Source organism: Periophthalmus magnuspinnatus, chromosome 9 (assembly GCF_009829125.3).
Source record: "Periophthalmus magnuspinnatus isolate fPerMag1 chromosome 9, fPerMag1.2.pri, whole genome shotgun sequence".
Taxonomy (NCBI): domain Eukaryota; kingdom Metazoa; phylum Chordata; class Actinopteri; order Gobiiformes; family Gobiidae; genus Periophthalmus; species Periophthalmus magnuspinnatus.
This window is the reverse complement of record NC_047134.1, coordinates 16897214-16923039: the sequence shown is the minus strand read 5'-3', so window position 1 is coordinate 16923039 and position 25826 is coordinate 16897214. Positions and strand designations below refer to the sequence as shown.

The following is a 25826-nucleotide window of genomic DNA, read 5'->3' as shown; positions in this document are numbered from 1 at the left end:
CAGTATTGGCCATTTACCTCATTGCACAAAGCCACTAAATGTTTCCAATTTGGTGAAGCCTGTATGTCAATGGTAAATACACATACAGTGGTGCCACTCCTCGGCTCTGCATCAGGGAAGTGCATGGTCCATATTTGTTTTTAAAGTCTCTTAGCAGTTAATAAACATGCATTTCCTCCAGTTGGTCCTTCCTGTTGGGACGGTATCAAGGCTCTGTTAAGTCTCTTTGATTTCCAGTGCCCTCCAATCACAGCGGGGGACCGGCTCATCAATGTGCCACTTCAAAGCCTGGGAATGACTCTGCTGGCCCCACCCTCTTTGGGAGTCCCCTTAAAAGTCATGGTCGCCCCATCCTGGAAGACCAAGCACCTCTGACACAAGAGGCAGTAGGACAGGCACGGACAACATCTGACTAACCTTTGGCTTTTGGATATTTGCTTCTTCTATGAACCAGGAAATCGGGAAGAGAGCAAAACGTTTGGATATCTCTATACTTGGATACTTTTACAAATTGTCCTTCTTTTTATGACTTTAATTTTACTGAATTCAGTGGACATGCAGCCTATCAGAGGTAAGCCTAGCTTCATTTTTCTCCTTGCTTTCTGATTTTTGTTTGTTTGTTTGTTTGTTTTAGTCTGTAACAAAAAAAAAAAAATCTCTTGTCTTTTAGACCTTAAGCCAAACTTCACTAGCCCACCTCCAACTTCCATGGCAGCTGGTCCTGATGCCTACCTCCAAGGCAACATCAGAATGACCCTGGAGGACCCTGAGCTGTGGAAGTCCTTTCATGAAATAGGAACTGAGATGATCATCACCAAACCTGGCAGGTAAGATGACTAAACAGCTTACCAGAAAATACATTTGGTGGCTAGACTCAAAAAAGTTGAATTAAATTGAGGAACTTGAAACCATGAACTCATTTTGACTGTCTTTTGCAGGAGGATGTTTCCACATTGCAAGGTCAACATCTCTGGCCTTATCCCCTGTGCCAAATATATTCTACTGGTTGACATGGTTCCTGAGGATGGATTCAGATACAAAGTAAGACATGGTTACAAAAATATGAATTTAACCTTACTTAAAAACAGTTAAAAAGTAATGGTAAAATTACATTTCTAGTCTGTTAAATGTTGTTTAAATGTGAGTATGACTTTTTGACTCACAAAGGGCAGACTATTGCAAATGAGCTAGTGACACCCCAGTGGTCAGTCAGTACCCCAGACATCCCATGCCCCCCTTGTCTTGACAGTGGACATCAAAGGGGCGCTATCTCTTCCTGTTTTTTATCCCCTGCTGGGAACCTACTGTACCAGACCCTATCTCTGTGGGAGTCCCGGGTCAACCATCGCTCTCAGCTCCTACCCTGTCTACTGTAGTGCCATCGTGGGAAGTAGAAGAAATCACTTTTTTCCCCAATGACAGATTAGCCTAACGATGTCCAACTGTGTGCTTTCTTTAGTGGAATAAAGACAAGTGGGAGGTGGCAGGCAAAGCGGAGCCCCAGCCACCGTGCAGGACCTACCTCCACCCGGACTCCCCAGCCCCCGGGAGCCACTGGATGAAGCAGTCCGTATCCTTCCTCAAGCTCAAGCTCACCAATAACACCCTGGACCAGCATGGACATGTAAGGAAGCCCACTGTATCGCACTGTTACTACGATTCTGAATATAAATGCCTGATAATTAGAATATATTTAAGAGATATACTAATTGGAGTGTCTTGGATCTGTTTTCGGTTGTTTAAATTGTGCCTAATGTGTTTGATTTGTTATTTCAAGACTAAATTGCATATGCTTCTCTAGTTGTACAGCAGCAACAATAATAATTTGATTTATATATAGTCACTCTTCAATCATGCCTAAAATACTTAAAACATATGAGGTAGACTTGCTATTACCAGGCGATGCACCCAACAAATATTTAAAGTTCTGCATTACAGCATTAACAGCCATTTTTATGCTCATTATGTCATACAATTCTAATAGAGCCTGTTTTGGTTTTTTGCTTAGATCATTCTGCACTCCATGCACCGCTACTACCCGCGCTTCCACATAGTCCAGGCCGATGACCTCTTCAGTGTGCGTTGGAGTGTGTTCCAGACCTTCACTTTCCCCGAGACCTCGTTCACAGCAGTCACAGCCTACCAAAACACTAAGGTCAGACTCACCTTCTGTAAACTATGAAACTGTTTCTATGACTTTAAAACATGTGTGCAAAGATTTTAACCATGCTTTTGTTTTGTGCAGATTACCAAACTCAAGATTGACCACAACCCATTTGCTAAAGGATTCCGAGATGAGGGCACTAACAAGAAAAGGTGCGTATTCATGAGCATTTCAATAAATATGAATAGTTGTTGGGTCTTTTTGAAATAGCTTGAATAAGTTGCCTTGATATTTCTCTATAGGCGTGCCAACAAGAGCCCAGACAGTGCTGACAAAAAAACTAAGATGACTGACATGTTGGCCCGAGACTCTGAGGAGGACATCCAGCAAGGTACTTGACACAAACTCAATATGAAGATTAATTTGTTATGTTTGAACATTGGTCTAATCATGATCCTCTCCCTTAGACTTCTGCAGGCAGTCCTTTGAAGTTTTTGATGGTGAAGAGGTGGACAAACGGAAGGAGGTGGACCCTGTGAAAGAGGAGAGTTACTCCCCCTGGGCTGCAGACCGAGAGCAGAGCGTCAGGACAGAGTCTCCAAATGGGACAGACACCCGGGACATGTATAATACAGAGCAGCTAGTGCCGGCTCCTGCTTCCTATCAACCCTACAGGTGAATATGTTTAAATTATGTATAACAATGTGGTCTGAAAGGGAAGTCGAGTTGTCAAAATGTATTCAAGAGAGATCTCTTCAATTGTGTATTCCTCACCTATGAGTAGTAGTAATTCGTCCCTTTAGACTTACAGGGTTCTATCTGTATTCTAAGTAGTTCTTCAGTATTTGGGTTTAAAGTTCTGACCACTCATAGAGCACAAGGTTTTTGCTCATATAAACCTAAAAATGCGCCAAATGAAACAAAATGTTGATAAAGTTTACAGAGTATTCAGGAACAAGAATTAACATATGAACAACTTACAAAAACCTTAATACAATAGAAAACTGAGTAGCCCACCAGACAGTCATCACCTAGTATTTTTTTCATTAAACATAACGACTTTCTTTCTATCCTCAGGTTCCACGAGTATTCTGGCAAGTCCCCCTCCCCCTCTTCCTCTGCTAGTAGAAGCAGCGTTGGCTCTGGACGCTTTGAACCAAGAGTCCCAGATGTCGCAACTGTCCCGGAACACGACTCCTCCAAAGCTGCCAGACCACAAGACATGGTCGCCTCCTCTTCCTCCTGTGTCCCCCAGAATCTACCCCAGGACTATACAGGTGTTCTCAACATGACCATGGCCCAAGCTGGCAAACCCGGCGTGATTGGACACCCCATCTACAACCCCTATGGCACAGCAGAGCAGCCATTGGCACAGTGGAGCAATGCAGCACCATCCCAGTACCCAGCACCCCATCACCTGACAGCGGACTACCCCACACAGGCAGTGCACCCTGGTTACCATCATAGCAACATGGCAGAGTGGAGCCAGTACCCTCTTTTCTCCTATTCATGCTGGTGAATGAACTTTGATAGAAAAAACTGAATTTACTGATGCTACTATGCACAAAGAGGCTCGCTGAGAAGACGGTGCATGCCCAGGACAGAACTAGAGGCCGGTCATAACAGAACAGTTCAGGAGTCAGACCGGATGTGAAATGTGCAAATAGAGTGCTTTACTATTACTAAGTATGATTGTCTAATTGTGGTCTATTTATTTAGTATTTCAACTCATTTCAGGTGTAAATATTATTTTTATAAAACAGATAAAGTTAAGTGTGCAATTTATTTCTGTCTGCAACTTGTGATGTGATTTGAAAATAAAACTGTAAAAAGGTCTATTTGTGCATATTTACTTTTAGCAAAAGCCACTAGGAGATGCCTCTACCTTGGGTTAGTCAAGAAACATCCAATGTTTTGAATGTTGGGTTTAGTCTCTTGTTCAGTAATATCAAATAGTCTAGAGGATTTTTTTCCTAATTTGATTGTTCGTTATTTTGTTAGTTGGTTCAGCAAGTGTAAAAGCATCTACCTTGACCAGGGGACCAAGTTGGGAGTGCTTTAGCAGCCTGTTCACTTTAATTCTACAATGATTATTAATAAATTAGAAGGACATAGGGCTACTGGTTCTGTCTCCCTTTCAACCAGCTATTCAGTGTTCTACTTTGAGGTGTTTCCAAAGAATAGCTCACCTGCTGATGTTTACCTAGAACACCAGAACAACTCAAGTCACTTTCTCCATCTCAATTATCTTTAAAAAGCATGAAAATGAGGGGCGTTTCACTGTCTTTCAACTGAGGCTTGAGCTGTCTCCTCCAGCCTTTGTGGGCTATGAGTTGCTAATGACTGATGTAAATTACTGGGGGGAGGGGAGGGGGGATGATCGTGTGTATTCAGTACAGCTGATATCTGAGTAATCCCTCAGTCATCCAGGTCTGATCCATAGCAAAAGGAAAATAAAAGCTATCTACTGGACGTTTCACTGCTCATCTGAGCTGCTTCTTCAGTTCTGGTCTCAGTTCACTGATGGTAATGATGTAGTAAGGACATGAACACATACCATATCTACAGTTTTAATAGTTATTTATGTTAAGATTATGTTAAAAACAAATTGCTGGAAGATGCAGTTGATGATGACCGGGGACAAGCAGAGTCCAGTCCAGGGCTGTGACTAGAGAGTGGCACAGAGGACAGGCCACTACCACCTCACTGAGGGACTGAGGAACAATCTCAGTTGAATTTAACCTACACTATTACACATAGCAAAAAGTGTCATTAATGAATCACCTTAAACTGTTGCAGTTTGAGCTTGAAGTTGAAGTTATACATTATCAATTCAAATTTTGACATTGTACATCCAAGTGCTAACCCAGTGGCTATAGGCTATAGGCTTCTGGCATGGTCCACTCCTGTCTTCTTGTCCTTGCTGTTTGGACACAAAACTATTAGCTCACAGTCCAAAAGTGAGCATTATCAATGTGGAAAAAGTGGAAATGGTGGACTCTCATAAGTAGGCTACTTGAGGACTGTGGTTGATTCCTCCCTAAGGTTTGATAATAATACTGAGCAAATTGTCAAAAACAGCAAAGGGTTCACTTGATGCAGAAGCTTAACTAATATTTTTTTATCATTCCTTTATCAAAAGTTTGTTGCCATTTTTCTTTATTTGATAGTTTTATGGGTTGTCTGTGAGAGACAAGAATAATCTGAACCACAAAGTTAAAGTGTGTGGTAAAATAGTAGTGGATTTGGCCTGTGTGTGCAGAAAAAGTCCAAAAGTCTGTGCTCGCCGTTTGTGGTCATGCCCTCTGGGAGGTGATATGTCACTCCACAACAAAATACCAAAATCTTTTATTCTTTCTACAATAAAACTTTTAAATGGAAAGTAAATGTGCTAATTTGTCCCATGATACATTGAGGTTTGAATGTATGGTGTGTGTTGCACATGATTTATTTATGGTTTGTGCATGACAAACAGAGATCTGCAAACTGAATTGCCCTTTGCCCTTTGACCTTTGACAGTTTGTGTCACATGCAGGTCTAAATCGCACTTTTTTCTATGAAGGGGACTGGTTGTTGTAAAAATGTCTATATAATGTCCGTTTGTAAAAAAAAAAAAAAGGAACCTAGAGCATTCCTCTTAACTCTTATATCCACTGGGTTAAATTGGCATTCATCACTGAATACAGTTGGGCTTTTCATTGCCGTGATAATGACCGGACAAAAAGCCTTACATTGAGCTGCAGTTGGACATCTAAGTGCATGACATTTGAGTTAAGTATCCCCAAGGTGGTCCTATTCTGAATGAAAAGGGTCCGACATAAAACCCAGTAATGGGACGGTCCTAAGTGTCCAGAGTCAGCGACAGCAGGCCTCGTGGGTTATGCGTCTGCTCAGGAGGAAAGGGGGGCTGGCGGTGCAGTGTGAAAGAGGGCTAAGGGGACTAACAGCTGCTCATGAAAAAGCTTTAGACACAAGCTGCATAAAACCAAAGCACCAAATGGAGAGGAACTCAGAGAGACTACAAAAACATGACCACAAGTCAACAAAGTCAATATGCACAGCAATTGGTTGAGAGTATTTCAGTTGACTGATAGTAACCAATTAACCAATGTTATTACTGTATACATATTGACTTTTGTAGAATGTTTCTCACCTATAAAGATGCAAATTAACATGATGGAAAATGTTTTTTAAAAATACATATTTTCCACCATGTTTAAAAATACTGATTTCTGGCTATTTTGTTAAATCATTGTTTAATTACAGTGAATAATGAATATTATTCTACACATGATTCAGGCACCAAACAAAATGTACTTTTCATTAACTAAACACATAATAATATAAACATTGAAAAACATTATTATAATGTTCATAATATGTTATAACTAAAACCCAAAAAACAAACCACTGACAATAAAAAATATAATTCTGTAGGCACAGGACTAAAGGCACAAAATAAAAAGTCAGTAGTTTTGTGATGAGGTTAAACCATCTCTACATTTATACCATTTCCATTTTCTCATTAATGAGCAAGATCTGCCAGTGGTATTTAAAATGTACTTAACAATAGTACATTTTGACAAACGTGTATCGAGACAAACGTGTATCCTAATATAGCTTTATGTTAAAGTAAATGCAGTGATATTGCCAATTGCACCACGTTTTTACTCATTTTTAAATAATATATTCTTTATATAAATAAATAACACAAAAATGTACTACAGTAAATAAAACAGCTTAGTGTCAGACAAGCGTTATCTTTTAGATAAGGAGCAATTTTTTATCTATGCAGTGAAGTGTGTGGTTTGAATTTGCAAAATGTTAAAAGATATTAGCCCAGCTGTAGCTAATATTATAACCTTGGGTTAGTACCACAAAATAGGATATAACTCCATAAGGCCGAAAAAGTGCTTGACAGTCTGTAGTGCTGAGGCTCAGTTCAGTCCTCACTGGAGGCCTCTGAGTTTTCTGCAACGTCGTCCCATGATGCTTTGCTGCCCTCCCAGCTCTTGGTCTGAGCGATAACAGCAGGGGGCATGAGAACGACACAGGCGGCCAGCCCAGAGACGCACTCTGTAAACTCAGTGTCCGTGTCCCACTCATCTGCCTCGCTGTTGTACACATGCACATACTTCATCCTGTCACCCCTATCGTGAGAGCGCCCCCCCAGGATGTAAATGCGACTGTCCAGGACTGCAACACCAGGCTCTCCGTGACCAGCGGGCAGTGGGTTCACCACAGACCAAGAGTTATTGGCTGGGTTGAAGCATCCCACCTATAAGAAATGAATAATGTTTCAGCTCTTTACAGCTGTTTCAAAAGATATGCTAAATATAGTAATAATTATATGGTTACTAATGTTTTGATATCATTGTAGGAGTGAGTTCAATCAACCATTAAATCAAAGGTGCAAAATGTAAAATTTGGTGGTGGCCACCATCTGCTTGTCTCATAAATATGTTATTGCGTTGCTTAGAATGTTTTACAGTTTGATATTACTTCTTTTTTTTTTTACTTTAATGCAAAATTACTTACATGAGATGTGTATATTGCTTTTTAGATATTGCATTATATATCAAAAGCTGTATGCAATGTTTTTGTAACAGCAGTTAGTTACATTTTCCTTTTATAAGTAATACATTATAAATACCAAAGTAAGCCTGTCTTTAAGTAACTCTTGAATAGATTTCAGCTTTACCTTGACAACATCTCGTCGATACCCGTGTTGATCATTACTTCCCCCGATAACATAAACACGTCCATTCACTGAGGCCATGCCGTGCCAGGCCCGCTCCACTGGCCCCAGTGCGCACTCTGTCCAAGCATCCACTGCAGGGTCATAGCAGTAAGTCTCTTTGAGGTAGGTCATTCCTCTTCGACCACAAGTGATGTATATTTTTCCATCAACAGTGGCCCCAGCATGTGCATAGACCTACACATAACATTAGTGTCAATTAGATATTTTCAAGTATCACTGCCTTTTTAAATATTATCACAAAGTCTAAAAATAGACTAAACCAGGAAAATTCAACATTCCATAACAAGACCACAGCAGCAAAATATAATTCTCAGTTATTCTGAAATCAGTGCTGGAATTGGGAAAAGACCAATCATGAGAAGTTTATAGACCCATCTTGTGGATATAGGCAGTATTACATAAACAGGTTTGGTCATACCTCTCGTTTTAGAGGTGCTACATATTCCCATCTGTTAGTGCGTGGGTCGTAGCGCTCCACAGTGTCCAGTTCATTGCTATAATCCCGACCTCCAATGGCGTAAATGTGACCACCTGCCACACAAACACAATGGTCCGCATGCTGCCGCTGCAAAGGCTGGATAGTGCACCAGCGGTTATGGCGAGGGTCATACCTGGGCATGGAAGACAAAAATGCAATAAACAATCAACAAATGAGACACAGACCAGTCAAACTATTGTGTATCTAATCTCCTAGATAATTAGAAAACATCAAGTTTAAAGGGCACTATGTAACTTTTCTGGTGGAGCTTCTGTTTGTCTCTGTAAAGATGTTATTGTTTTGCCAAAAATCTGAAGTCTCACAGTATTGCATTAAACTCATGTTTTTGGAGACAACTAACACCACCAGACCAAATTACAAGCCAGATCTGTGGAGAGGGCAACCCAGCTCAAAGTAGAATGCCTGTTTTCAAATTATTTTTTAGCAATTAAAACCCCTATGACTGAATAAATTCAAGAGTGACTAATACCATACTGTGGAACATGTTAGGTAAAGCAATAACATCGTCATGGAGACAAGCAGGTGACAGACCAAAGACTGTATAAAAGAAGTGACAAAGTGAATCTGACGCCACCCATAGCATCGAGGCTAGCAGTTATAGGGGAGAATTTGGAGCCGAGTTCCATATTTGGAAGGTACTGCCCGTTCCCACCCACACCGCTGGTTTAGCAGGGAGCGAGCGCTTAGCAATGCTGTCAATCAAGCCTATTGCAAATGCTAGCAGGAGCAAACTCGGAAAAAGACAGTGCCTGATTGGTCTGTTATTAATGTTCATATCTTGATTCACAGACAAAATAGCAAAATAACAGCATCATGTGGAGTGGGTTAATATGAACATTTTAAGACTAACATGACGAGGCTCATTGGAGCAGTTACAGAGAGGGGGTGATAATTTTTCAATGTAAATTAAATTGGACCCAGAAGTGTGCCCATGTTCGCTTCCTATCTGGAACGTGCTGGCAAGCGCTATATCCATTTACATGTAGAGTCTGTATGACAGACCCTCCACCAGAGAAGTTATATACTGCACCTTCAAGTGGAAAATTTTAAAAACACAGAAAAAAGTGAAGAGGGAACCAAATAACATCTCACCTCCAACAGCGAGTCTCAGCCCTAAACCTCCTGGTGTTCTTATCCCCACCGATGAGGTACACAAAATTGTTAAGCACCACAATGCCCTGGTTGGACATCTGTGGACCAGGCGCTGCATTCAGAGTCCTCCACTCGCCCCAGCTCGGGTGATACACCTGAAACAGAGGTTCTGGGTCGATGTATGGGATGGAGCAGAACATGCCCCCAAATCCCAGGATACAGTGCAGAGTGGAGCGTGGCTGAGTCAGAGGACTTTGGAGGACAGGCTGCAGGATTTCCAGTTCATGATATTTAAGAGCTTCAGAAACCAGATCCCTCAGAGGACATGGGCTGAGTCTGCTGTGCAACCTCTCCAATATATGCTTCTCAATCAGACAGAAGCGCACCGTCTCCAGCATTTTCAGGTTGTCCTTTAAAATACAATAATATACACAAATATGATGAAGGTCAGTGATTCTCAGCCTACTCCACTCACACACACTCACACTGGCATTTAACAAATCTCTTTCCATGGAGACAAGCAAGTGACACCACTATGCAAAGTTACAGGTCAGATGTAACTGTATCAATAACACTGAAACTTATTTTTGAGCAATCATAACATCTGTATTATAATAAATGCAGGATAGATTTAATGCAATACTGGGGAAGATTCAAGGCAAAGTGGATAATATGGATAAGAGACAGTCTAAAGGAGCTGCTAAACTGGGTGATGTTGCATTTATGTCATCTCAGAAACTCATACACAAGTTTCTGACAGTTTTAGAGCACAATGCTACAATTTAAGCTAGCGTGCAACAAGGGGGTAGAGAATGCATCTTAAACATCATGTAGACTTTTTAGTTACAGAAAAAAGTTCCTGTAGTGTTCATTTTTCATTTTAATGAAGTAATTCTTCAAATAATTGATTTATGCACAACATTTGTTTTGGTCCTGCTATGCTCTGCTGTGACATCTTATTGCCATGTGTTCTAATGCTGAAAGTGCAGACACACCTGTTGACTGACCTGGAGGTAGACCTGGTCAGTTTCCACCTGCTCTGGGCTGAAGTGATAGTGCAGCGCTGCCTCATACACCTCATTCTCGCTGTTCACCTGAAGCTCATTACTGCTCAGGGCCCTGTACACCTCCTCTTGGGGCAGCTGTCGGTACACATCAGTCCGAGACAGGCTCTGGATGTTCTTGAGGATGTAGGAGTGGACTCGAGTTTTGAGCTGTTCCAGTCCATACATATCAGCAAGATGGTGGACCTCTAAAATGTTTGTCTCATCCAGCCAGGAGTAGAGGAAGTCACAACAGAAGCCAATGACAATCTCAAGCTGTTCAAAGAATGTCAAAGTCAATGGATAATATAATCATGTTATTTCTCCTGTTTATTGCACAGTAGGGCTGTGCAATAAATTAATTGGCAATGTTATGCTTTGGTCTTTTTAATTGAGAAATGTTACTATTTTTTATGGAAATTAGTAAAGGTCTGTGTTTATGTTTTGAAATTAATATTGCCCACCATTTTAATTTGGTTTAATAAATACATTAAATGATTTATCAATATGGGACTTGTTTTATCAGTTCTAGTATAATATTTGCTCCTTCCTTCTATAAGTATTGTTAAACAACCATGGAAAAGTAGTTAATTACTTTTTAGTGCCGTGAGAGTGAAAGCAAAACTGTATCAACATTTTTAAAAAGTACATTACCTGTAACAAAGTGGCAGCAACCAGAACATCCTGTACACACTCCAGGTCTAACTCAATCTCTGAAGTGTAGATGTAATCAAGTATTTTCTTCATGGCTAAGTATGTTACTCCATGAATCGGGATCTCATTTTGTTGCGTCTCACGAAGCCCTCCAGCAAACATTCCTCTATAGACACATAAAGTTAGTAGCACACTGGAGATTATTTGAACAATAACGAGTTAAGGATTAATTATAAATAAAAATAATTCTTATTTATAAAATGATTAATAAGAATGGTCTTTTTTAGAGGTCAGAGCATATTAGTGCAAAAGGTTAATGTAAACAAAATGGATTAACTGGATTATCAAACTGTAGGTTTGCAGAAATTTAGGCCTGTAGTGCCAAATGTTACAGACTGTTATAATGCACCAAGAATAGTGTTATTAGTTACATTGTCTTCCTTTTCAGAACAGTTGAAGCCAAGCTGCCACATAATAGTACATAAAAATGTAAATACTGCAGTGCATATATAACGCGAAAGTCCAATCAAAGAGACTATAGCAGCAGAACCTGAAGTAGTCACAGGAGGCTGCCAGCAGTATGCGGTGAGCCTGTATGGGTCGCCCCTCCACCAGGAGCACCACATCAAACAGTAGCCCGGACTGTCTGAGCCCCACCAGGCCGTCTAGCAGGCTGCAGAAGTGGGACGAGCTCCAGAATGTTTGTCGGCCCTTGCGACGTTCTCCAATTGGAGGCCGCCCCAGGTCTCTGTCTTCAGCCATAGCAGGAAACTTGTACTCGGGCTTCATTGCGTTATCTGTCGAATAGCAACCCCATTCTTACTCTTTATGCAGGAAACATGCTCAAAATGTGACAAAACCGAAAGGTATTTGTCTGCAAAGCTAAAGGCTAAAGCGTTAAATACCTGCACAACAAGAAGACAAACGAATGACATTTCTTTACATTAGTCCCAGAGTTTATATGCTTTATTTATACATTATGTTGAGAAGAAAATCTCCTGCATTGCTAAATTCGCTAACCAAGAACTCTGCTAGCTGGACAAAACAAGCGACAATACAGAAAATTCAAGAAAAACAAACGCACCTTCTGCTAACTTCCGTGGTATCGTCCATGTACATTTAGATGCCCCAGTAACGACGGTTCTTAAACGCATTAATTTGTGAGGCCTCTACATTTTTGACAGCTCAAAACAAGTCTGTTTACTTTTTGGAGTCAAGCGATCAGAGGTCAAAAGCTGATTGGTTAATGATGTCACACAGGGACCCGCCCTCTTCCTGGTGAACATCCAATCACAAGTTTTCTTTCACATCGCTCCTTATTTTGCTGGGAGGTGGATTGTTTAGAATTAAAATATTAAGCATGGCAATACATAGGCCTATATGTACAGAGGCTTATTTAGATTATAGTTGTTACAAGTTATATATTGATCATATTGATATTATTACTATGCAAGAACGAGTCTTTTGCGCCTGTAAGTATATTTTGTGGCCACTAGAGGGCAGTGTTGATCAGTTTAGGGTAAAGAGCTGTAGCCTGGTACAAATGAGCTGATTTGAATGCTAATTTATTAGTACAGTTCACTGATAATTGTGTAAACAATGAATTCTAGAGTTTTTCATGTTCTATCTCTAGTTGTGTTATAGCTAGAGTGTGTAATACTTTGGAAATTAGCTTGTCATCACTTTGTAAAGGCCTTGGCACAATGTTCTTTTTCATTAAAATTCCCATAATGGTTACATTTCTCATCCATCTTCCCAGAGATTAATTTGCATATATAGTTTTCCCAACATATAGGTTGAGATTTCCTTAACTTGTAAGGCCCTGCTACATAATTTTTCACTTTTATTACATTTATTTTCCTGTCACATGTACATTACTGCTCTATGTAATGTATTCTGTCTTGGGTACAAAAATGCCCTTTGCAAATAGTAAATTATAGCATTTTTTCCACCCTTTTATGCACCATCTAGCTAAAGAAATACCCTGCAGCTTGTACAAGGGACATCACCATCACCAGCAGAGCAATCACTCACAACACAATTGCTCTGTATGGATGCAATAATGTGGCTTGGGTGCAGCTGTTAAATGGCTGGATATCATTGAACAGTTATTAGTCTAATGTGGACTGAATAGTTTCTCCTAATGGTGACCATGTGGCATATGGCTTACAACAAAATCACTCACATTAATCTTAAGAATGACCGTTTATTGGCCTGTAAGCAAACCAATCCAATGCTTATGTTTTAGATAAGCCCATACCATGTGCAGTCTTTGTGCTGAAGGGATGTATAAGGTAGGGCATCTGATTTATTTTATTACTGCATTGCATAGCCTAAAATAGCAGCATTGAATTTACTAGTCACGCTGTGATTTTGTCACTCATATTGCATGCACTTTACTAGCTCTGCACATCAACAAATAGCAAGTACTTGAACATGATATCAGAGTTTGCATCTGTAATGTAATTGTTTAACTGCAATCATTTCTGTTCAGAATCAGACAGGGACACAATAGGCTAAAAGCCACTTAGTAATTTTACTCAGCGGCTGGGAAAGACTGGTTCTGTTTATGTCAGACTTCACAGAATAAAAAGCCTGATTTTACCATTACTAAGTGCACAGTACATTAGGCTGTCTCCTCTCGTCGGCTGTACAAGCCAACAGTAGGTGAACAAGGTGCAGCACTAGCTAAATTAAATGTCAATCTTGGCTAATAGACATAATATTTGCAGTGGTTATAGATGGGTTGTTTGTTTGTTTTGTTTTTTGTTTTGTTTTTTACAATAATTGGGTCTTTTAAAGAGTCTGTAACCTGTAACTTGAACTAGGCTACATAAAGTGGTCTGTCCATGACATCTTTCAAATGAAAATAATTGCTAAGGTAACATCCAAAAAAAAAAGCAGATAACAGATACTATAAAACACACAACTGGTGGTCTATGAAGTCTGGCTCCAAAAGAGATAAAAGAAGCATGCTACAGCCAGATGGCAAAACAAAACATGGTGCATGAAACATGATGATAATAATTATGATGGAACTGCTCTTTTTTTTTAGGTATGCAATGATTAAGGTCGGTCAGGAGGTGTGGTCGAATCAGACTGGCCACGCTTATGAAGATGGGGGAGTTTTGACACTTCAAAGCAGCCAAAACATGTCACATTACCAAAATAAGAATTTAAAATAGTTTGATATAATTAAGAACCAAAACTTGATCAAATGTCCTTCCCCTTCATCTCTTCTTATATCGCAGCATACTGGAATAGACCTGAACGATCACTTCACTGTGAGTGTGTACTCAGATCTGGCTGCTCCTATATTGACATAGCTGCTAGGTGACAGCAAACCAAGCAATAATTTCTCACACCAAAACCCAGTCGCGCTTTCTTCCAAAATTACAGTCTGATCAAAGCTGTAAAGAAGGCAAGCAGCAGGATCCATCACTCCCCTCAAAGACAAACACTTCAGGCTCAGGAAAAACTGTCGTGGCACTTGGACTGATTCCTTCAGTTTGTTTTGTTTAGCTTACAAATAATACATCAATATTATCTATAGCCAATATGCACTGAACAATTAGATTACATTGAACTGTGTGTAATCACTCCATGTATTTGCAGCAGGCTCAGTTAGGATAAACTTTAGGGGGGAAAACCAAAGATACTCACGTGTAGCACAATGGGGAGTTAGATAAAACAAACCAACTTAACAAAAATATTGGCCTCTTCTGAGTATATTCTATTCCTCCCAAGAAGTAAAGGTTATCTGCTGATAAAGATACACAAATATATTCACAAAATCCAGTCCGTCTATATGTCAGTCCATGTGCTAATCACCTCAAAACAAACTGTAGCTTCATAACTAGATCTGGTGAAATATATATGCAATGGGGCACAGTATTACATTTATTCTGCCTGCTGCCCTTGTATGATTATTGAAGAAGGGGTGCTATCTTTTCCTCTTTCTTAAACACATTATTCTGCCTTTGTTTTGCAGATGTGTTGCTCCTATTGCCGTATTGTTTACATTATTTTAGAAAATGGAAACTGTTACACTTTACACACCACACGTTTTGAAACTCATAAGCTATATAAGTTAAATTGAGTTTGTGGTAGCAGATGAACTTGAGATGAGAATCTGTTGGGAGCCTCATAACTTGTTCCATGCTTCACACATTGCCACACATCTCCCAGTGGAAGGAATTATACAAGACAGCAGCTAGAGACTGTCAGCCGCCTATTGGACTGTGTTTGACAGCTTCTCTCTGAGGACGACTTATTCCATTGCTAATGGAACATCACCCTCTGTGGCACATAACAAAATGATTAATTTACACTTAAAACCATATTCACTTTGGCTTCCATTTTTTTGTAGCTTTCTCAAATCACAACCCATGCAGAGTATCCCTGGAAACTGTTATTGCTCCTCCCCAGATCTTGCAATGAGGCCAAGCATGAAGGGACCAACACTGGATCAAATTTTAATTGGGAAATGGTTAAAGTCTGGCCAATGACTGCGTAGGTGGGTGCTATAAAATACTCAGCATGTCAGTGGACCTGGATTAAATAGGATTTTTAAAGTCAATATTGGCCAGCACTGATGTGTTTTGGCCACTCCTCGCATACAGTTTACACTTCTTGCTATTTCTACGGGTGCTATTTTGAGGTGTGACATCTTCCATTTTATATAATGTGACGTTAGAATACGTTGTGCTTCATGAGCTGAGATCAACACAGGGCGTGATTGCATGGAGTAGAGAGAAACTGCTGTTAAACTAGCAAAGACATGACCGGAGACTACCTCACAGGGCAGGTGCAGGGGCATGCTGGGAATTCATATCAATTAAAGAGTGAAGGTCAGCAGGTCTAATGTACAATAGATGGATTCTGCCTTACGGTCGACTAATGCAATTGAGTTTTAATAAAGCTTCATCTCTGCTCCTTCACTGTCCAATTTTCTGTCTTCCAGTCTTTGCTGTAATCCATTTTCTTTTGGAGTCTTAATATCAGTTTTCTTGGGCTAAAAATATACACTTGCAGCATTGGTCTACATCTATTAAAAAAAAACAAAACACTCTTGGCAGACATCACTGAGAAGTGAATTTTCAAAACATTGTTAAATTACTTTACATTTTCTTTACCAACAATAAATCAATTGACAACCAATTGAAGAAGGTTCTCCATAATTATGAAACTGGAGTGTTACATGATGGTAAAATTGTAGGTTGTGTGTTCAATACCCATGCAGTTAATAGTCTGCGCCTCATCAAATTTGACATTATCCCCAGTGTTAGATAAAAGCTTGCTTGACCTGGTCATCCATAGCCACTAACTGGAGTCAGTAGATGAGTGAATGCTGATATTACTTCCTAGCTTTTGTCCAGATTGTTATTCACCTACTGAATTCAGCATTTTAATTAAGTCCAATTAATCCTAGTCACATTTACAAAGACTATAGGAATAAAAAAGACCTGCAGGGCAGTCAGTAAAGTATTGCATATTGAAGTGTCATGTCCCGTGATCAATGACAGTAAGACTTTCTCACTCCTTGCACGGGCTGGATTGATTACCAGAAATCTGATTTGAGGGACAACATGGGGCACATATCATAGTGACTGAAGACTTTGAAACCATAATAGTTCTTAAAAGATGACATTTATCTATTTTGCAGTACACATTACTCCACACATAGTGCTCTGTTAGTGAATAAATGAGCTTCTTAAAGTCCTATTTTATCAGGGGGGCAGAAGGGCGCCTTCCGTCACATGGGATTTGACTGATGCAGGCTTCCTCCAGCAGCATGGCATTTGTACAGAACTGAGGTCAACTAAAAAGCCTCTGGGAATCTGTGGGACACGATTACAATGATGGTGCCAAGATTCACTTTAACATGAGGCCAGGTCACCATTCATTTCCACTGAACATAACAGGGTTATCAAGACATTATACGACTATCTGAAGCCGTATTGCAAGCTTTTTATAGAGCCTTTTTAATTAATACAATAATCAAACAACATATTACACCTATGGTATTTTCTAATGTACCTGTCAGCATGTGAACTGATCAATATGTGCAGTGATCCAGGAAATTAGTGTTGAGGTATTGTAAAGGCTCCTGCCATTGTCACCATGCATGAATGTAAATCAAGTCTCTATTTTAGATTAGCTACACAGGGTATTGTCTTGGGAGCCCCAGAAACACCCTTGCACTGCTGAATGCAGGAGATCAAAAAAGAGAAGGGTTATTTTGGCATGCTACTGCATACTGGAATGATGTGAAAGCTGTTAGGTTGAGTGTCAGATGACAGTGAATATGACAGGAAGGTGATAAAAAGTAAGAAAGTTTTTTTGTTTGTTTTTTTATAAATCAAATGTCTATTAAGTTTAACATTTGTATCAAACAAAACATAACTGAAATAATATAACATACAAAGACAAATAACAAATCATTTAGTCAGTTGTAGATATGTACTTGACAAATTGTCCAAATTGCCCCATTTTTCTGTCACCGTTTAATTTTTCCCCTCTACCTCTCCCCAGCATCTTTTTGCATTCAGTCATTTTCTCCTAAGAAACAGTTTTTGTTAAGTATATATAAGTATATATTCATTTTTGACCAGCAGCTATCTAGACCCCTATAATTAGCTTCATCTTAATCATTAACAAAAATGTAAAAGGTCTTACCATCACAACACATGTAAAAGTGTGTTCTCCAGGCAAAATAAGAAAAATAAATTCACTTATAACCTGATATAGATCAAGCCCACCTACATTTCCTACTGTGTCCTCGCTGCCCCCGACAGCTTGTCATTTCTACGTCACAATTGCCTTCGGATGACTGTGTGTCAAAACACCTGGAAGAAGGATCAGGAGTGAGTGACAGTGTAAGTACAAGCCATTACACATCAGACTTTTTGAAGGGTTGATGATGACATAATTACATATCACCTTTTCAACAACTGCACTGCTGGTAGTCCAGAAATGACTTGTCTTTGGAGGTTTGAGCAGTGCAAGTATAATGAACTGCACCGATAGAGCACCAGTGCAGCTCTGAGCAGTAGTGTGTGGGGACAGTGTGAAGAAGCAGTTAACAATCTGTTGCACAAGCAGAAAAGGTGCAAAGAAAAATGGGTCTAAAATAGTCTCTAGTGTGAGATTGGAAGAGGAAGGCATTTTAATGAGGCAGTTATAGAATTTTTGTCTTATGTGAGATTTCAGGATGCAGCAATGCTACAGTGTTGCTTTGTGCACATACAACATGTGACTTCACCCTCCTCAAATGTTATTGTTGGTAAGTTTTGTCAATGTGTACAATCATTTCATTATTAGAATCAGGGACATATCCAGTCCTTCTGAATGCATTGTTTTTGACTACCCATTTTAGCATTTCTTTTCATCCTTTTTTAACTTCAGATGCCCTGCCCATAAAACCAACCACATGTGGCTGTGGTAGACAAAGTGATAGTGAGAAAAAATGTATTTATGCATTTTTCCATTTAAATATTTTATGCTGATTTAGGCTATGTTTTTATCAGTGTGTATATAATATGCTTTTCCTATCATGAAACTGTATATTTGCAGTTTGCTTTTTGTATGTAATCTAAAAGTTTGATGTCTATGTTTGTAATTTCTCACACAAATAATTGTAATATGTGTATTTTAAAGAAGACGTAGCAGCCCCTCTGTTGAATGGGGGCCAATTGACCCATGTGCAAAGAATGTCATTCAAGTGCTTATCCATACTTTTGTCTATAAAGTTTACTTTAATAGAAACTATTGGGTTTAAAATGTAAATGAAATTTATAATGCAACCTAATAATTGCTAAAGCAACAGAGTGTGCAGGAAATAGCCTACAACCCACAAATTCTCATTCTCAATAAGCCAAATCCAATTTTTGTTGACAATTCACAGCCATTACACTGTCTCCTACTTGTGTGTTGGGTCACCACTCTTGTACAGGGATTTTATTTGTATTTTAGTCAGACAATGATTGCAAATCTTGCATATAAAATGAATAACTATTACTACTATAAAAGTGAGACTTTGGACCATGCTGGGTCTCACCCCTTTATATCAAAAGTAGTGCTGTTTGTGTCTGTACTGTCTGATTTGTATTACATCTTTTAAGAGTATTTGACGCAGATGTAAGTCAGATCAATACTGTCTGATGATCTGAAAGACAGTCATCTTTTGAAATCGAAGACTGCATATTCCAGTAAGTTGAAAATAGGCTACATCAGGAATTATCTGTTTGGCTGTCTTTTAACAACACAAGTTATTTGCACACAGATATAGGTCAAATCAATAATGCCTGATGGTCCTAAGATCTCATTTTTTAAATTGTAGCTATAGCCTATTTTTAGGACCAAATATGATAAAGGCAGTTTCCTGGTATATTCCTCTAAATAAAATGGAGCAAAAACAGAAAAGACATGTGTGACTTCATAACATTGTAATCATGTTTTTTTGTTGTTTTTTTTTAATGAGGAGTAGAGCAGTTTTTATGGTTGAATTGTCCTGGTTTATTAAAGCCACAGTTTGTAACTTTTAAACATTAAAATGGACTAGATTAAATTGTTATTCCTTTAAAATAGCCTAATCTTCCACAGAACGGCATAAAACTTGTATATCTCCATGCAGAATCTTCTCCAGGTGACTTTCCTGCTCCAGAGTGTTCCCTTTAAGATCCAGTGATCTGGTGACAGGTGTGGGCTCAGTCAAACTTCTGTGGTTTTGTAGCCAAGGGCACTGACCAAGCGTCGCTTTCTCACTTTCTCAGAGTAAGAATGTTTTGCAGCAGCACTAAGTGAACTAAGGTAAAGTATAGGCTATTTCTATTTTGCCTGTTATCAAGGAAAAAAGTGTTGGTTACCAAGGCCTAAAGCACAAGATCAGTTCGAATGAGAAAAGACATATTTTAAACCACATTTTGGTGGTAAGAGGGGCGCCATTAGAGCACGTAAACATGCACATGTCTATAGTGATGCATTGTCTTTTCTTCTTCAGGTGCAGTGTTAAAGCTGAAATAGTTCTGCCGTCAGTGTGTCTGTGTGTGTGTGTGTGTTGGTGTGTGTGTGTGTGTGTGTGTGTGTGTGTGTGTGTGTGTGTGCGCGCGCGTCCGGTGCGCGCGTGCGCGCGTCCGGTGCGCGTGCATGTCACGGCGAGAAATGTCTTATGTAACATGTTCCACCATCCCATCCCCAGCAGAGTGTGTGATACATAAGGTCTCTTTAAGAGCTCGCTCCACTCCTCGCTGTGCTCCTGCGCGCGCGCTCATCAGGAGCTCATCAGGACGTCTGTTCCTCACCTCCTCTCTCCTCACCTCCTCTCCTCACCTCCTCTCCTCACCTGACGCGAAGATCCGTGCGAAGAAAGTGGGAGAGAGCAGACCACACACCACACTCTGGTAAGAAACGGAGCTTGAGCTAAAAGTAAAAGTCCGTGTTTTCAGGTGTGTCTTTACTCTTTACGATCTTTAAACAACCTCATTCATCAGGCAGATGCCTCCTCCTCTGTGCGCCTTGTTTTGCTGACACTGTGCATTTTCCCGTCCGTAAGGTTGTTGTTATGGAGGTCCATTTAAAGGGTTTTAACGTAGAAATAAATTATGTTTTTACTTCTGGACAGACGCTGAAGCCTATGGATTTTACCTTAAATTATGTGCACCTGTCCCAGCGTGGAACAGCCCGACACAGAGATTAGAGGAAACAACTGAGGACGTTTACCAGGTATGCAAATTAACTTTTTCATTCAGCGTGGATATGCTTCAAAATCCTTTGGTGAATGAAAAGGACTATAGTTTACCATGCGTGCTTTTTGTCACTGTCCATGTCTCCTTATTCGCACGCCTATAACTGTGCATCGTGGTAATAATGCACAGCAAGGAGCAATCATTGTTATCTATTGTGCTTGGTTCTCAATTAAAATGAAAAACATTCCACAAATGCAGTTAATGTCCTTGCAGAAACATACTGCATGATGTGGAAGACAAAACATGGGTTAAAATGTGGTGTGCTGTAGATTATTGTCATTGCCTGCACAGTGAAAGAACACACTGCTTAGTCTATGTTTTATTATTCTCTGACAGTATATATATGTTTGTGTTGTTGAGAATGCAGGAGAGAGAGTTTTCCCTGATGAACCAAACAGAATAAATTGCTTCCGTCAAAAGCGGAGCAAACATTTGTGGGAGACGATTGTGTAAAGGAGCAGACATTATTACAGTTATTGTGATGGAAATGTAAATCAGCCTGCCATTACAGCGGTGTAGAGAAGTGGAGATGTGAGCTGCTGTCCTGAGGTGCAACAGAACAGATACTGAGGTTTAGGACAAGAAGGATCCCCCAAACTGATATATGTTCACTGCTATAATCATGATGTTCAAACCTCTCTTTGTGTGAAAGTAAGTGCTGCTAACAAAGGTGAAATTGGACCAATGAGACCAGTTCTGTTGCACAGATCCTGAAATTGACCTGGAACAGGGAAAAGGAATGTAAAAACTTGTCCCCAGAAAATTAAGAAAGATAAGCTTTTTCTGAGTCATGTATTGCTTTGAAATGAACTGGCTAATCATGAAATTAGTTTCTCCAAATAATAATCATTTCAGTCTCTGTAGACATGTTATCTGCTAATGAGTGGCTCACTACAGTTCTGGATTAGATGACATCTTTTAACCAATTCAATTAAAGTACTATAACTCTTCTGGTGGAGGGTTTGGCACCTGCTTGTCTTTGTGGAAATGTTATTACTTTGCCGAGAATGTTCCATATCGTCAACAAGCAGACAGCTCCGTTACAGGTCAGAGCTGTGGAGAGATAACCCTGCTCTCAGATGCTGTTCAGGGACTTAAAATACCTGTAACTGAATACATTCAAGATACAGGTTAAATGCTGTGTTGTGGAATATTCCAGACAGACATCTCTATGAATGTACACACGCACACACACACATACACACCCCTACATACATACATACCCCCCCCCCCCACACACACACACACACACCAAAAATGGTACATAGTGCACCTTTAATTAAGAGTTCACATGTTCCTTGTTTCCTCATACAGTAAGGAGAATATTAAAATCTTATTTGTTTGTTTTTTTCCAGGCACTGAAGAAATGACAAATCTTAAAATTAAGCACAAGCTTCGACAGCCTTCTTAAAACGAATTCATGAGGCAATTACAAGAAGTGTGACACAACAAATCCGTTTAATTAGAGTCGGCCTTTTGAAGTGCAAATATGGATCTCCAATACAACTCCTTTTACAACCACGCTTTGTGGAGAGACCTGGCCTTAACCACTGAGGACTGCTCAATGTCTGTCAGTGGCACCACCTTCCTCATCATCGCCTACAGTGTGGTCCTGGCCATGGGACTTATTGGAAACTCCTGCCTCGTTTTTGTCATCACAAGGCACAAGGAGATGCGTAACGTCACTAACATCCTAATTGCCAATCTCTCTTGCTCCGATATCCTCATGTGTATCGTCTGCCTTCCTGTGACCATAATATACACGTTGATGGACCATTGGATTTTAGGTAGCGCCATGTGTAAGCTCACCCCTTTCGTCCAATGTATTTCCGTCTCCGTGTCCATCTTCTCCCTTGTTCTGATTGCAATGGAGCGCTACCAGCTAATAGTCCACCCCACTGGTTGGAAGCCCACAGTCGCCCAGTCCTATGTTGCTGTGGCGGGCACTTGGGTGGTGGCATGTTTGATTTCCGTGCCTTTTTTGACCTACAACGTTTTGGTATTACCCTTCCAGAACCTAAGCATCCCTCTGCCACTCTCCGACCAGCTCGTCTGCATGGAAAAGTGGCCGTCGTTAGCGATGAGGCGAGCCTACACAACCTCCTTGATTGTCTTCCAGTACCTCCTGCCGATTCTCCTTATAATGATCTGCTATTTGCACATCTACTTACGCCTGAGGAGGAGGAAGGAGATAGTGGAGCGGAGTGGGAACAATACACAGAAGAAAAACAAAGGCGCTACAAGGATTAACATCATGCTAACGGCTATCGTGGTGGCGTTCGCTCTCGCCTGGTTGCCTCTCAATACCTTCAACACTGTTTTCGACTGGAACCACGAGGCTCTGCCCACCTGCAGCCATGACGTCATCTTCTCATTCTGTCATCTTACAGCCATGGCATCGACCTGCATCAACCCCATAATATACGGTTTCCTCAACAGCAACTTCCAAAAGCAGCTCAAGTCCACCATATTGAGGTGTCGCTGTTGGGCGGTCACCGAGAGATACGAGACTGTGCCACTTTCGACGGTTAGCACGGAGGTCACCAAGGGGTCAATGCTGAGCAATGGATCCATCAGTGCCAACACCTAAAACGTTTTCATTCAAAGACACAAGAAGTCTGTTTTTGGGGCCTGTTTTGCTCTTCACGGCCACTATCCTTCTTTAAAGCTTTTCTTGCTTCACTGCGTGCAATAGCAGGAGTGTGACATTTACAAAGTTACAAAGCTCACAGTTTGCTGTCCGATGGGAGCAGGCTGGAGACACTTAACCGCTGGCCTCTATTTCAGATGAAGCAGAACATAACAAAATGATGGTTGAAGGGGTGCATCGGGGTCAACCAAGAAGTATTCTACTGAAGAATACCATGGTTTTTAAGAAAAAAAACACGCTTGTAATCTATCTATATAAACCCTACTGACAATGTGGGAGGCAAACGGTGCAGCTGTGTCTTGCTTAATTTCCCCAAGATGCATGTATTGATGAAAATGTAAATTGATAGCGAACCAAGATGTGTTAATGATTATTGACAGTTTTGTTGCATAACTGTCGGCAAGTACATTAGAGCTGCAAATGGGGCCCCAGGCATTCATCCAGGCGATTTATTTGCTTCATCAGACGCTGTTCTTATTATCGAAAACTCCCATGAACAATAATGTTTTCATAATGAACCTCGTGAAGCCAATGCGGTGTTTTCATGCAGTCTATTTTCATGCAGTCTATTTTCAACCATTATACCATATAGTAGTGTGCCATGTGCCTGTAGTTTTTTGCATAAAGATGTGACCACCATAAATTTAAAAGTGCCATACAAGTAGTGTCAGTAGAGGGCCTCTTCCGCTGTATATAACCCTATAGACTTCCGTGCATTACATATGGATAAGGAGAAGTGTACGACACAGTTATAAATCTGTGGCAATAAATAGCAATGTGTAGCATAGATGATTTGAGGAATTAGGATTACTGTTGTCACTTTTATTTGTGTGATGAATTAAACCTTTATGATATATTTGTGAAAGAAGTCTTGAATGTACTTTGTTTTGACAGTTGTAATGTAATAAATTAGAATGTAATGTTTGATATATTATGGTTTGAGATTCCCTGGTTTGTATCATACATACAAATGTATGATATTTAATTACCCGTTTGGATGACATGCAATAGATTAAATGTTGGTTTTCTATCCAGTCAGATTGGGTTGTCAAAAAATAAATCAATAACCAGATAATCAATACTAAAGCAAGATACTGACAAAGAAATCATATGAATAGAAAAAAAAATAAAAATTCCTGAATAGTTGTTAAGTTATCCAGGAAAATGTTTTTTAACCTACCACTACAAGATGAATGAGGGATTGGATTAAAACATGATGTCAAACACTAATCAAAATGAGCCCAAATACAAGTAGAATTAGTCAAATTCAAGTCTAATCACCATATCGATATTAGTAAATGTTTTGTTTTGACTCTGAACTGGACTATTGACTACTTTTTCACAACTTCCACTACATACGGATGCATTTGTGATAGTTTGAGTGACATAATGATCGCAATGATGTCAAAGAAATGCTCTTCTTTCCATCAGAGCCTATATTGATTTAGTGGCTTTAGGTCAGCTCACAGTGTTCCATCTTCATCACTGACAGAGGCTAAACTGAGAGGGTTATTTGTGATAAAATGCCACTCTGAGACCACAGACTTCATCATTAAGCCAAGTGTCAAATTCATTTCCTTCACAGGTTAAAGCACGTCCAAACACAAGCCAATCAACACGTTTGTGGAGATGTGTAGATTAAAAATACAGCACTATTTTAACCCTGTCATTATAGATGAGGTCAGACCCAGTGCAGTGCATCTGTTACTGTGCATTATTCAGGGCTTAGGCAAAAATCAGTGCTCGTTTTAGACATGTTTAATAAATCAGTGTTTTTGTTTGGGGGCGTAAACAGTAGGAATGCACCATGGTAAATATTAAATTGCTTTCTGTCAGACAAAATGCTTATTGGTTTACGGTGATCACCTGTCCCTCTTTTCATTGTTAAAAACCATTAAGCAATTACATATTTTATTTAGAGAATGTCCCATTTTTTTGTCGATGCCTCATAAAGTTAATAGAAAACAGCATGCTACTTTTTTTTTTCCTCGCAAAGAAATACATACTTTTTGGGTCTACTGGTTTTCAGGTTTGTAATATGTTGGCATCTATTGGCTGGATTTGAATTTAGACGAGTGGTGGAAAGTAAAAAAAAAAAATATATATATATATTGTTTTATACAAGAAAAAAATATTGCTATACAAATTATGATTATAAAAATACTGGGAAAAGCAAAAGGCAGCAGGCGTTTTTATCATAGTTTATCATATTATACTATTATTTTTCATTGATGCCACCAAAGCAAGTTGCTAGTGAACAATGTTGTTCACTGACAA

At 39.8% G+C, this 25826-nt stretch overlaps 3 protein-coding genes across 4 annotated transcripts; 2 read left to right on the top strand and 1 right to left on the bottom strand.

Annotated features, from left to right (window-relative positions):
• The first annotated feature begins 663 nt into the window (after nucleotides 1–663).
• tbx16 (T-box transcription factor 16) lies at nucleotides 664–3877 on the top strand. The gene is made up of 8 exons (XM_033973072.2): nucleotides 664–827; nucleotides 939–1041; nucleotides 1460–1624; nucleotides 2009–2155; nucleotides 2246–2316; nucleotides 2407–2495; nucleotides 2572–2779; nucleotides 3182–3877. Exons 1-8 carry the CDS (start codon nucleotides 709–711, stop codon nucleotides 3621–3623), a joined length of 1344 nt encoding a protein of 447 aa, XP_033828963.2. The 5' UTR covers nucleotides 664–708; the 3' UTR covers nucleotides 3624–3877.
• A 2469-nt stretch (nucleotides 3878–6346) lies between these two features.
• On the bottom strand, nucleotides 6347–12376 carry klhl22 (kelch-like family member 22). 2 transcript variants are annotated; one of them, XM_033972732.2, is made up of 8 exons: nucleotides 12238–12376; nucleotides 11704–11950; nucleotides 11154–11319; nucleotides 10452–10775; nucleotides 9457–9866; nucleotides 8284–8476; nucleotides 7806–8039; nucleotides 6347–7382 (listed from the first exon to the last, which is right to left on the bottom strand). In XM_033972732.2, the coding sequence occupies exons 1-8, from the start codon at nucleotides 12305–12307 to the stop codon at nucleotides 7047–7049; spliced, it is 1980 nt and encodes a 659-aa protein (XP_033828623.1). In that variant the 5' UTR covers nucleotides 12308–12376; the 3' UTR covers nucleotides 6347–7046. The 2 variants fall into 2 exon arrangements, with proteins under 2 accessions (XP_033828623.1, XP_033828624.1); XM_033972733.2 differs by having other exon boundaries at nucleotides 6351–7382; nucleotides 10464–10775.
• A 7974-nt stretch (nucleotides 12377–20350) lies between these two features.
• On the top strand, nucleotides 20351–24411 carry npy8br (neuropeptide Y receptor Y8b). Its single transcript, XM_033972734.2, has 3 exons — nucleotides 20351–20554; nucleotides 20776–20876; nucleotides 22255–24411. The coding sequence occupies exon 3, from the start codon at nucleotides 22389–22391 to the stop codon at nucleotides 23487–23489; it is 1101 nt and encodes a 366-aa protein (XP_033828625.1). The 5' UTR covers nucleotides 20351–20554; nucleotides 20776–20876; nucleotides 22255–22388; the 3' UTR covers nucleotides 23490–24411.
• The last annotated feature ends 1415 nt before the right edge of the window (nucleotides 24412–25826 follow it).